The sequence below is a fragment of the Grampus griseus genome, assembly GCF_964374135.1.
Source record: "Grampus griseus genome assembly, chromosome: 5".
Lineage (NCBI taxonomy): Eukaryota > Metazoa > Chordata > Mammalia > Artiodactyla > Delphinidae > Grampus > Grampus griseus.
The window spans coordinates 128124542-128137769 of NC_138998.1; the positions used below are offsets into that span (position 1 = coordinate 128124542).

Below are 13228 nucleotides of genomic sequence, written 5' to 3' on the forward strand. Positions count from 1 at the left end.
TGGAGTATACGCTGCTGACTGTAGCATAAAAATAAAATTGTGGTAATTATGAATAGAGAAAACTCAATAGGATAGGAAATTAAAATTAAATTTTAGAGTTAGATTGGTAAGTAGTTTTGATTTATTTCATTAATTATATAAGGATAACTGATAGACTTTTTCCCCTTATAGATTATGAAAAGAAAAAATCAGTACCAAGTTTTGTGGACCGAGTATTTGGTGGTGAACTAACTAGTACAATCATGTGTGATGAATGCAGAACTGTAAGTAGATGTAGTGCAGACTGGATTTATGCATTAATATTAATAATGTACAGTTTATCAATTGTTTCTTTCAAAAACAGAAATGTCTAGTTAGTTTTATAAGATATTCTTTTTGAACTGTCCAAGTATGCATAGTTTTTTCCTGGAACTATGAGCACTCCTTATATCAGGAAGAAGTTATTTAATATTTTAATTGATTTCCCCTAATCCAGAGTCCTCAACACTGTGTAATTTTTCATTTCATTTTCCTAAGCCTTTATTTTAAAATTTAGCACCCCCCCATGATTTTACTATATAATGTTTAAAATGAATCTTTTCCTCCTTTTTACGTTTTCTTTTTTGGTTGGTTAAGGTCTCCTTGGTTCATGAATCGTTCCTTGATTTGTCTCTACCGGTTTTAGACGATCAGGTAAGACTTACATTTATTTTATTTAAGTAGAGTTTTTTCTTTCCTGAGCTAGATTTATGGGGGAGGGCTTGCTACCTTTTCCAAGCTGTACATTACTAGGCCAAGCATGGAGAAATTTTTCTTAGTGTATATGAGACAGAAGAATTTTAAAGATTTGAAAAGAGAATGGGATAAATATATATATATATATATTTAAAGAGTGTGTCTGGAATTATTTATAGATAATTAACTTGATTAGTTTACATATCAGGAAATATTTACTTCATATAAATTACTATTTATTTTCATTATTTAAGATTAGCCACAAATCCCTTATAGACTTAAGTTTATAAATGTTAAGAGAGTATCTCAGTTTTAAGCCATATTAATTTAGTTCCTATCAAGTAGTCATAGGAAAAAGAGAACATATTATGAGTATTGGATAAATCGTTATTCAACTTAATATGAATTGGGGGTCCCTTTAAATCAGTTACTTAGTGATTAAAGTCTTACTAAACTTGCTCTGTTTTTTCTTTCTTTAAAACTGTCATTTGCATTCAAAGAAAGAAAAGAATGAAAAGGAATACCTGTAGTGGGACATGTAAATCACTTACCAACAGAGAGTGCATTTAGAAATAGACGTAATTACAGCATGATACAGTATGTGTCTAATATAACTCATTAAATTCCTTTCTATTACACTCATATGTTAAGTTGCCTTTTTTACTGTTTTACTTGTTTGTTTGCTTGTTTTCTCAGTATGTGAAGATTGCTTTCTGGTGTTTGAGATGAATGAATTTTGTCCTGGACATGTTTCCAAACATTGTGAAAAATAAATCTGGTGTAAAATAGGAGTAGAAAACTGTTTAGGTAACATGAAATCTCTTCACCAACAATAGTAAAGTTTTATTTTTGGCCCATATTCTCTCCATATTTTAAGAGTGGTAAGAAAAGTATAAATGATAAAAATCTGAAAAAGACCATGGATGATGAAGATAAAGAAAGTGAGGAAGAAAAAGATAATGACAGTTACATAAAGGAGAGAAATGATATTCTTTCAGGAACAAGTAAGCACTTACAGAAAAAAGCAAAGAAGCAAGCCAAAAAGCAAGCCAAGGTGGGTAATTAGGAGGAAAACCATACTTTTCTCATTTTAATTTTTTGAACTATTGAGTTTAAAGTCTGAGTGACATTGGTAGACATGTCTGTTATTTTATATACAGCACTTTCATTGGGCAATTACAGAATTAGCTCATTTAGTATTCTCTGCAGTGAAGTTTCTCTGAGTATATGTGAAGAAAATGTGCTTTTTAAAAAAAATTCTGCATTACTTGTGACACCTTTAAAAAAACTTTAGTTCATTTTCAATAATTTTTTGAGTTGCTAATACATTGACATTCAAAAAATTTTAAATATATAATACAAATGTGTACAATAAAAATCTCCCTCCTTGTGTGACATAGATACTACTTTCATTAGTTTCTTACGTGTCCTCTAGGTTTTTTTGGAAAATATGATCAAGTACAATACAAATATGTAGTCTTGTTTTTCACTCCTTTTAAAAATTATGCACAGTGTTCTGGACCTTGCTTTTTGTTTGTTTCTGCTTAGATTGTTGGAGATCTTTACATTTCAGGACACAAAGATTCCTTTTTTAACAGCTGTATGGTATTCTATTTTAGTAGTAAACATACTACTAAATATAGTATAATAGATGTACTATAGTTCATGTAACCATTTCTCTTTTGATTTAGGTATACGAACACCTATAGTCTTTTGCTATGATGGCCAGTGCTGCTGTGAATCACCCTATACATATGTCATTGATTGGGCATATTTTGAGAAGAGGGATTGTATTTGTGGTTTGATAAATTAATTGCCCTCCACAAAAGTTGTACCAATTTATAGTCTCACCAGCAACATATGAGACTTGCTGTTTCTCCTTATCCTTGACAGCAGAATATTAAACTTTTAGATTTCTGCCAGTCTGATAGATGGAAAATAGTATCTCAGTGCAGTTTTATTTTCTATTTATTTTAATGTAAGTGAAGTTAAGCATGTTTTTATGTTTAAGGGCTGTTTGTATTTCCTTTCCTTTGAAGTATTTGCTTATATCCTTACCCCATTTTTCTTTCATGTGTACTATTTTTAACTGAAGCATATCAGAAAATTTTTTTGTCCAGAGCCCTATGTGCTGCCCTTTAGCTTTCTGGTATTACGAATTAGCCTCACAGGGACTATCCTTTTAGTGACAACTCAAAATGCTAACCCCTTGAGTCTTTAGGCATTCCAGTAACAGAAATCTGGATAAAATGCAACTCCCCTGCCCCGCACTTGGACATAGGCAGCAAATGGCAAAGAACGTGTTTTAAGTGGGTAGAGTATTTTATTGTCCTCTGTATATGTGGCTTCCTTGCTTCTCTAGTTTTGGGCCATTTGTTTCCTGGAATGTTTTCCTCCATCCCTCTGCCCATCCTTGAATTTTTGGTTTGTTTTTATACATCCTTGTGTTTTCAGTTTATTTTTATTTTATTATTTTTATTATAACTCACATGGATATATCCCTTCCTGGTGTGTGTGTAGACACTCGCCCCCTGCTTTAATACATGGCTACTTGGGTTCAACAGCCTTACTGCTCTGTCTAGATCAGAGACCATGTCTTGCACATTTTTATTTGCCCCCATGTGACAATTTTTTGATGATTGGTGATGTTTTATCCCTGCTTTCAATCAAAGAACTTTTCTTTTAAATTTATTTATTAAATTTATTTATTTTTGGCTACGTTGGATCTTCCTTGCTGTACATGAGCTTTCTCTAGTTGCAACGAGCGGGGGCTAGGCTACTCTTCATTGCGGTGCACGGGCTTTTCATTGTGGTGGTGACTTCTCGTTGCAGAGTGCAGGCTCTAGGCATGTAGGCTTCAGTAGTTGTGGCATGTGGGCTCAGTAATTGTGGCTTGCGGGCTCTAGAGCACAGGCTCAGTAGTTGTGGTACGCGGGCTTAGTTGCTCCGCGGCATGTGCGATCTTCCCGGACCAGGGCTCGAACCTGTGTCCCCTGCATTGGCAAGTAGATTCTTAACCGTTGCACCACGAGGGAAGCCCCAAAGAACTTTTCTCTATAATTTATTTGACCCCTGATAGTAAAGGAACTTTTAGGGTTGGAATTCTGGGAGTGAACTCTTCCTTATTAACTTATTTATTTTTGATTGATAAACAGGAAAACCTGATGTGATACGTGTACGCTTTTTCTCTTCCTCTCTCTCGTTGTTTTTTTTTTAATGTTTTGTACTTTTTACACAGAACCAACGAAGGCAACAAAAAATTCAAGGAAAGGTTCTTCATTTAAATGATATCTATGCCATTGACCATCCTGAAGGTAATGAATGTGAAGTTGAAATGTCACTTCAGCGAGAAGTGGATATTAAATCCAACCATATTTCACAAGAGGAAGTTATACATAAAGAATATTGTGTTAATCAGAAAGATTTGAATGGCCATGAAAAAATGATAGAAAGTGTAACTGACAATCAAAAATCCACAGAGGAAGTAGATATGAAAAATGTCAACATGGATAATGATCTGAAGGTTTTGGCATCTCCTGCTGAATGTACTAGGAATTTAAATGGTGCCTACATGAAGGAAGGGAGCAATGGAGAAGTGGACATTTCCAGTGGATTTAAGAACCTTAACTTGAATGCTGCTCTTCAACCTGACGAAATAAATTTAGAGATTCTGAATGACGATCATACTCCCGGGACGAAAGTATATGAGGTTGTAAACGAAGATCCAGAAACTGCTTTCTGTACTCTTGCAAACAGGGAAGCTTTCAGTACTGATGAATGTTCAATCCAACATTGTTTATATCAGTTCACCCGAAATGAGAAACTTCGAGATGCTAATAAACTGCTTTGTGAAGTGTGCACACGGAGACAATATAGTGGACCAAAGGCAAATATAAAAGGTATTCAGATTTTTTCACAGAAAGTAAAATTAATGTTTAGGGGTACATTTTGCACTGTATCAGTAGAGTACTACTGTTTTAATTGTATCAGGGTTTGGATGGTGTCAATAAGTTCCCTTTTCCCAAAATACTGTGTAAATTTTTTTTTTTTTTTAGAAGATGTTGGGGGTAGGAGTTTATTAATTTATTTTTGCTGTGTTGGGTCTTCGTTTCTGTGCGAGGGCTTTCTCTAGTTGTGGCAAGCGGGGGCCACTCTTCATCACAGTGCGCGGGCCTCTCACTATCACGGCCTCTCGTTGCGGAGCACAGGCTCCAGACGCACAGGCTCAGTAGTTATGGCTCACGGGCCTAGTTGCTCCGTGGCATGTGGGATCCTCCCAGAACAGGGCTCGAACCCGTGTCCCCTGCATTAGCAGGCAGATTCCCAACCACTGCGCCACCAGGGAAGCCCCCTGTGTAAATATTTTAATAGAAGGATGGATAAGCAGAACTTTGTTGATGTGGCTAGTACTCTGTGGCATCCCAGCAGCAGTTAAAGTGGGGCAGTTTGCTCTCTGATACCACTCCCTGTAGGGAAATCATCCCAGTGAGATGTTATCACAGCAGGCTCCTTAACAGATAGGGGCTGTTTCTTTGTATCCTCAGTTTCCTGTCATTTGTGATGAGCCTCATCTCTCTTGCATCCAGAAAACCACACTTTAATTCTTCAGCGTGCTGAAGTGACGTGCCCAGTGCAAGGTACTGGGAAGACAGTGCTTTCTTACCATCTTCTTCAAATACAGAACAGAAAGATATTAATAATCCCCCTCCTACCCTTGCCCCCACCTTGTTTTTTTTTTTGATCTTGGGTAAGTGGGATAGGGAGGCATCATAGATTCCTAAGGATTCTTACTAGAATTGCTGAAACATTTAGAAAGTCTAGCTTTTTATTTATTTACTTGTTGATACAAAAAGTAAATCGTGTTGATTTTATAGCATTTCTGTTTGCTTTAGATCCGGTGTAAGTGAACTGTGGTTTGCAGGCTAAATTTGGCCTGCTTGTTTTTGTGCGATCTCCGAGCTAAAAATATTTTTTACAGATGAACATTTGAAAATGATTTTATAGTAGAAAACATGAACTTTGAACCCTAATTGTTACCTCTCCAAAAATGATTCCATTCTTCTTTTCAGTAGATTGCAATCATACTCAATTATTTTATTATAGTTTGAATTCTATAAAATTTGTGTATTAATGCGTACAAAATATCCTTGATTTTGCCTCTTGGTCCAAAAAGCCTAAAATATTTATTATTTGGTTTTTTCCAGAAAGCGTACTGATCCTTGCTTTAGATGTTTGGAATGATTTTTTTTTTTTTTTTTTTGCTGTACGCGGGCCTCTCACTGCTGTGGCCTCTCCTGTTGCGGAGCACAGGCTCCGGACGTGCAGGCTCAGCAGCCGTGGCTCACGGGCCCAGCCGCTCCGTGGCATGTGGGATCCTCCCAGACCGGGGCACGAACCTGTGTCCCCTGCATCGGCAGGCAGACTCTCAACCACTGCGCCACCAGGGAAGCCCCTGGAATGATTTATAGCAGATGTGAATGCTATATAGAGGTCTAAAATGATCCTCACACTGCTAAAATTGCTTTCTTTCTGTAGGTGAGAAGAAACACGTTTACACCAATGCTAAGAAGCAGATGCTAATTTCCCTTGCTCCTCCTGTTCTCACTCTTCACTTAAAGAGATTTCAGCAGGTACCCCTTGTTCGTTACCTAAAATTTGTTTTAAATATGTGACACCTGCTTTATTTGTTACTGTCTCAACATATTACTATATTTTTTGGCTTTCTGTTATTTCTTAATTCTAACTTCAAAGAAGTAGGAAAGTAAAATAATACATATGTTTATGTTACCACACAAAAGGGGTTTGATGAAGATGCATGTCAAGGTGGAAGAGAAATTTAGGCACAATCACGCCTCAGTTTTACTAGAACTCATGTTGCTCTTTTTAGATATATTAGCATTTTACTTTAATCTTATTTTCAGGTTAGAGAAAGAAGACCAGTTTACTAGTTATATCTCACACTTGGGAAATTTAGTGATCTGTGTGGTATCTTATTTTTACTGACCCTTGATAAAAAGGCATTGATTGGTACCTTGGCTTTTCATCATTTTGGTGACTCCATCTTTTCTGGAAGACTTTTTCCTATGAGCAGTACAAGTTGTAAATTCAGTTCGAGTCCCAAAGTACCTTTGTAGTGTTTTCTCTTCTGTATGAGTTTGACTAATTGGGTGGGTCTCTATGAACAGTTCACCAAGCTTGGTTAGAAAGTGAGGCTGAAAGTGTATGCTTCACAGAAGAGTATTCTGCTGTTGCCGAGTTGGGTTTTTTTTAATGTTTATTTTTTATTTGTTTTATTTTTGACTGATTCGGGTCTTAGTTGTGGCACATGGGCCCTGTAGTTGTGGCATGCGGACTTAGTTGCCCCGTGGCTTATGGGATCTTAGTTCCCCGACCAGGAATGGAACCTGCGTCTCCTGCATTAGAAGGCAGATTCTTAACCACTGGACCACCAGGGAAGTTCCTGCTATTGCTGAGTTTTAAGCACTCAAAACCTGTTGTCTAATCTGGCTTTTCCAGATGCTTAAAGCAGAAACATTGAGAGTTTTCTTATAGGAGCAGGTATCTCAACGTGTTGGACTCTGTGTGTGTGTGTGTGTGTGTGTGTGTGTGTGTGTGTGTGTGTGTGTGTGTGTGTGTGTGTGTGTGTGTGTGTGTCTGTTGCACTTAGCAAAAACAAATCAACTGGAAATCAATTAGTAGTCGGGGGATAGAGTCTTCTAAGCAGATTGAACTAGGGCTAGATGTTAGTGTTCTTCTGGGCATTGGGGTGGGACTATAGTTTTTACATAACATGTACAGCTTTTCCAGGAAGAGAACTTAATGTATTATCCTTCTTTTATAGGCTGGTTTTAACCTACGCAAAGTTAACAGACACATAAAATTTCCAGAAATCTTAGATTTGGCTCCTTTTTGTACCCTTAAATGTAAGGTAGGTGGAACTTGCCTTTTTGGGAAAATCCTTTAAAGGGAAATCATAGCTTATTACCAAATACTCCAACAGCAACTCACATATATATGAAGTTGATAGGAACTACTGAGTAGACTGGGTCTTTGATCTTTGTACCTTTATAATGTCAAGATCTGTGATGAATCATGTTGAACATTAGGTGGTTATTTCGGTTCAACATTTTTTTGAACCCCCATTATTGTGGCAGACGTCTTGGGAGCTGAGGGCATATAACTAAAGATGAGCAGATATATTAATGGATAATCTCAGTTTAATATGGTTGAGTGATAGGATTGGTATACACAGAGCAGGGGTGATATGCACTTAACCCAGCATGTTGGTGGTTCAGGGAAGGCTCTGGAGGCTCTGCCTCAGAGGCTCTGCCTCAACTGCTACTTCAAGGAGTAAGACTTAGTATAATGAATCAAGAGGAAGCACGTTTTCCAGGCAGAGGGGACAGCAGGAGCAAAGGCAGGGCATGTAAAGTGGCACGGCGGGTGCCGGGGACTGTCTGTATAAGCAGGTCTAGAGCTTACAGTACAAGGTCTGGGAACGTTAGGAGATGAAGCCAGAGAAGTGAGAGAGGAATGAGGTTTTGGAAGATTATCGTGATGAGAAACTTGGGCTTTATTAGGTATGCGGTGGGGAGCCACTGAAGAACTTAAAGCAACAGGGTGACACAGCCAGGTCTGTATATTACATAGGTTACTTGCTGAAGCAATGGAGGCTGGATTTTAGGAGGACAAGAGTAGAGGCAGGGAAGTTAGGAGGCTGTTGAGTTAATTGTCAGTAGATGATGACAGCCTAAACTAGGGCTGGAGATGGGGAGATTGAAGGAATATTTCAGGAGGTAAAATTAAGACTTTTGATCTCTTTCCTCTGGAAGATGAGGCAGAGGCCTTTAAATGGATGCTGAGGGTGCTACAGAAGGAGTTGAGTATGATTCCCAGGGCCTGATTTGAGTGTCTGTGCAGTTGGGAGTGCCATAAATTGAGGTAAGAAACACAGGAAGAAGAGCAGGTTGGGAGGCGGAGAAAGGAATAATAATAAGTTCAGTTTTGGAAACATTGAGTTTCAGATAGTTTTGAGATATTCATGTGGCTATGTTTAGAAAACATTTGGATGTACATGTCTGAGGGCCAGAATAGAGGGGTTAGTGCTGGAGATAAGGATTCGGAAATCAATAAATAGGTGGTGGTTAAAACTATGAGAGGATAGGATCTCTTGTGTAAACAAGGAGAAAGAAGAGATGCTTAATGACAAAACTCTGGCGAGCATCGGAGTGTAAGAGGTGTAGGTGGAAGAAGACACCACCGAGGATATCAGCGAATCTCCATGTTGAAGAATTTGGAGAATAAAAGAAGCTATACTGTTGTTCTTTATCCAGATTTTAAATACTTCAGTGAATTGTCATTCTTTTTATGTTACTACCATAGGCCAGGGCCACTTTTGCTGGTATATGCATACTTCAGATATTTTGGCTTCCGTTCCAGACCACAATAAAGCAAATATTGCAATAAAGCAAGTCACACGAATTTCTTGGTTTAGTGCATATAAAAGCTATGCTTACACTGTATTGCAACCTGTTAACTGTGTAATAGCATTGTGTCTAAAAAAACAGTGTGCATATCTTAGTTAAAAAATATTGCTAAAAAATGCTAACCATCATCTCAGCCTTCAGTGTGAGTTGTGAGCTTTTTGCTGATGGAGGGTTTGAAATATTTTGAGAATTATCTGTGACACCGAGACACCAGGTGAGCAAATGCTATTAAAAAAATTGGCACCGATAGACTTGCTCAGTGCAGGATTGCCGCAGACCTTCAATTTATAAAAAAACGCAGTCTTTGTGAAGCACAATAAAGCAAAGTACAATAAAATGAGATATGCCTGTAAATAGAAATAGCTCTGGTTGGATTAGTTTTGAATACAGGGTCATCAGGAATCCATCTTTTGCCTAAAATGCCATTGTCCTGTGTTCAGTTTTCAAGGAAAGGATTAAGTGGCCTCAGTGTCAGAATATCAGAGAAAAAAACTAGAACGTGTTAGACAGTATAGAGGTCATGGTAAATTTTTTAAGAAGTGTTGGTAACTTCAGTAGGTTGAGAAATGAATGAGAATATTGGAGATAGAGCATATAGATACATTAGAGCTTTTGCTGAAAAGGAAACGTGGTGCATCAATGAAGATTTTTTTTTTTTAATACTAGGAGACTTAATTAGGTTTGTAGGCAAAGAGGAAAATCTAGAAGTAAAAGATACAGAAAAGAGAGATAACTGAGCAAAGATCCTGGAGAAGACCAGAAAGGCTGGGATAAGGACACGAAGTTGGAGAATCTCTGAACCAAAGGGAGAGGAGACTTCACATTCCTGAGAGCGGGCAACATGCAGCTGGGTGGGTGGTGTCTCAGTTTTCCTGAAGTGGGAGGTGAGGTCACCTCTTAAGGAGAGGCTACAGGCGAGCGGTGGAAGTTTGGTCTAGTTGCTGTGAAGGACATCCATGGAAGAGGCAGCTGAGGACACATTATAAATTATACAGTCACATCGAGGACCTGGTGAGGTAGAAAATCATGAATTTTCGAGGCTGCATGGTTACAGAATTGTTTCCTAGCAATGGCAGCTGTCTGTGTATGGGGTCGGGGAAGGTGCGTCATGGAATTCAGAGCTGGGTTATATGATGAGCTGGATGTGGTGGGTGTTGAGAGGTTGTCTGTAAGAATGACATGTGCATGTGAATCACATGGAAATCAGTAGGTGTGAGGCGGGGTCTGAGACTCTGCCTTCCAGTAAGCTCTCAGGTAATGTGATGTTGCTGTTCCATTACATTTTGAGAGGTGAAGAGGCTTTTTTTGGGAATGAGGCCAAAACAGGCCTCATAGGCCAGGAGAAAACGAGGGTTGGAGGATCCTGTTAGGTTGACTAGTATAGGTGAGGTGAGAGTTGGAAGAATGGAATTGTAGACTGAGACTAGAAAATTAGTAAGATTTTTGAAGTTAAAGGGTTCTGAGTGATGACCAATTCCAGAATGTAGTCCTGGCTGTGGTTGGTTAAAATGGAATGGCAGGGAAAATTCTGTGAGGTTCATTGGCCACTGAAATCCCTGAGGAAGCTGACAGGATTTGGGGTGATGTAATAAGAGTTCTTTAGCAAATAGGGAGGCAAAGATTAGAGTGTAGTGACAGTACTGTTGAAGGGCAGTGATGCTTGTTCAGGAAGACTTTTTACAAGAGAACGCAAGTGGGGTAGTTGTCTGCGAGTGGCCCCCAGCTGGAACACCTGTCCCTGTTGCTGACCAGCCCTACAGCACATGTGATCTTAAAATAAGCAGCCTCCATGTTAGATGGGGAATGTGAGCTTCTGAGAGGTCACATGTCCTTCTCACCAAATCTGCAGGGGGTATTTGAAAATGTTAAGGAGTGGTCTTGGGTGTGACCTAAATGCTATCCTCTTGCTGTTAAAGGCGTACATTTTGGGCTGGAAATAGGATGATGAGTTGTTGAGGTATTATCTGATCCCAGACTCCTAAAGAAGCTTTGGCAAGTTCAGTTATTTAAGTATCTGGGCCAGGAAACTGTGATTATAGCAGGTAGACCCTGGTTTATGGTTCTTCCAGCAGGGCAAGAGCAATGGCAACTTTCTACTAAAAACATAAGCGTGCTACCACTCAGTAGGCTGAGAAAAGGTAGGGAGAAAATAATAGTCCATTTCAGACTCGACTTCTGCATTCTCGAAGGTTAGAGACCCTCTGCATAGTTGAAAATTGTCTTGTTGATGGCATCTGTATAAATGGGACTAGAACTAACTTTTGATTCCTGTTCATTTTTAAAGAATGTTGCTGAAGAAAATACAAGGGTACTATATTCCTTATATGGAGTCGTTGAACACAGTGGTACCATGAGGTCGGGGCATTACACTGCCTATGCCAAGGCAAGATCTGCAAACAGTCATCTCTCTAATCTTGTTCTCCACGGTGATATTCTACAGGGTAAGAAAGAGGTCTTACAGAATTCTGGTATTCAGCAGATATTTATGGCAAAACCAAAAAAGGATGAACTTGAATCTTTCCATTTATATATTTAATTTTACATTTCCTCCTGACAGATTTTGAAATGGACTCAACCAAAGGACAGTGGTTTCACATCAGCGACACACATGTGCAAGCTGTGCCTACAACTAAAGTACTAAATTCACAGGCTTACCTCCTATTTTATGAGAGAATACTGTAACAATTTCAAAAAGTGCTTTCTCTGGAAACATGTTTATGGCTTTTATAATGGCTGTAGTAATAAAAAAGTAAAGACTAACTGTAAGTCATGTTAACTTAAAATTAAATACATGCCAGAAGAAATCATGTTTATTGAAATACTGAAGGGAAAATACCTAAAAATTTACAGTGGTTTTGTATTGTCACAGTGGTTTTTATTCCTGCTTCCAGTTTCTGGAAAGGATTCTGAATTACTTAAGTCCTCTGTGCTTATTAATACGTCTGGGTGGTGGTTTGCAACACATCAATAAAATGAATTACCCCCCAAACTTGTTTTATTACTTAGAAGATTTTAAGTTGTACTGACATACACTACTAGAAAACATTTAGAAGAAAAAGTTTCAGACTGAAACTTCAAGTGTGTTCGTTAAAGCAAAAAAGTGTCAATTTTATAAGCATAGGTATTTGACCTTGGTGGTAACATATATAATGCTTCTGATGCCATGCAGTGTGCATAAGCTGGGGTGTAAGCTGAACTCTGCACTTGTTCTGTGCAATTGTTGATCGACCCAAGGAAGACATTCATTGAAATCCCCTTAATGCCAGCCTCTGGCCAGAAAGTCTGTGAACTGTCCTAATAAATTCCTTTTTTTTTTACCCAAGCCAGCCACTGTTTCCAAGTTGCAAACAACCTTAAGAGCCTTAAGAATACCAAACCTGTCTAAACTTCCTGTAAGGTTCTCTATTAGGAATTCCTTGATGAGTTTACCTAAGACCTAGTCAGCCATACTGCATCCAAATTCCTTTGAAATACCAAAAACAGTATAAAATTTCAAAATGTTACTCAAAGACCTTATATAACCAAAACATACAGTAGCACATGTTCTGTAAAATAAGTTAAATTAACTTTTTACTATGGTCTTTGCTTTTTTCAAAACTCCACTGTATAAAAACTGACTTGCTTCATTTATATGTCAGGAGGCATGTTTTCAGCTGCATCACAAGTATCTTTGTTCTTTGCTACCAGAATATATGTATTTTAAGTCAGCTATTTAACACATCATTTAATGTTACTGAAACAAGTCACCTCAGTCTTAGGGATTTTCAGAGCTGTGAAAAAATACATCTAGTCCAGGGACTGACAGACTTCCTATAGGTAGTAAATGTCTTAGGCCTAAGTAAATGTCAAGGCCTAAATGTGTTAGGCCTTGAAGGCCACTTGGTCTCTGTCACAGCTATGCAACTCTGCCATTCCCTTGTAAAAAGCAGCCATAGGCAATATATAAATATACCTGATCATGGCTGTGTTCCAATAAAACTTACGTATAAAAACAGGCAGCAGGCCAGATTTATATTGCCAACAGGCCC

The 13228-nt window shown here is 38.2% G+C and overlaps 1 protein-coding gene across 6 annotated transcripts in view; it reads left to right on the plus strand.

Moving 5' to 3' along the window:
* Nucleotides 1-13199, plus strand: part of USP16 (ubiquitin specific peptidase 16) — a 31205-nt gene extending 18006 nt beyond the window's left edge. For all 6 annotated transcript variants that reach the window (XM_082654292.1, XM_082654295.1, XM_082654291.1 and 3 more), the window contains 8 exons: nt 172-263; nt 616-672; nt 1592-1768; nt 3953-4613; nt 6250-6344; nt 7556-7642; nt 11485-11641; nt 11758-13199. In XM_082654292.1, coding sequence (XP_082510418.1) covers nt 172-263; nt 616-672; nt 1592-1768; nt 3953-4613; nt 6250-6344; nt 7556-7642; nt 11485-11641; nt 11758-11882 — 1451 coding nt within the window. In that variant the 3' untranslated portion in view covers nt 11883-13199. The remainder of the gene's footprint in view (nt 1-171; nt 264-615; nt 673-1591; nt 1769-3952; nt 4614-6249; nt 6345-7555; nt 7643-11484; nt 11642-11757) is intronic.
* The last annotated feature ends 29 nt before the right edge of the window (nt 13200-13228 follow it).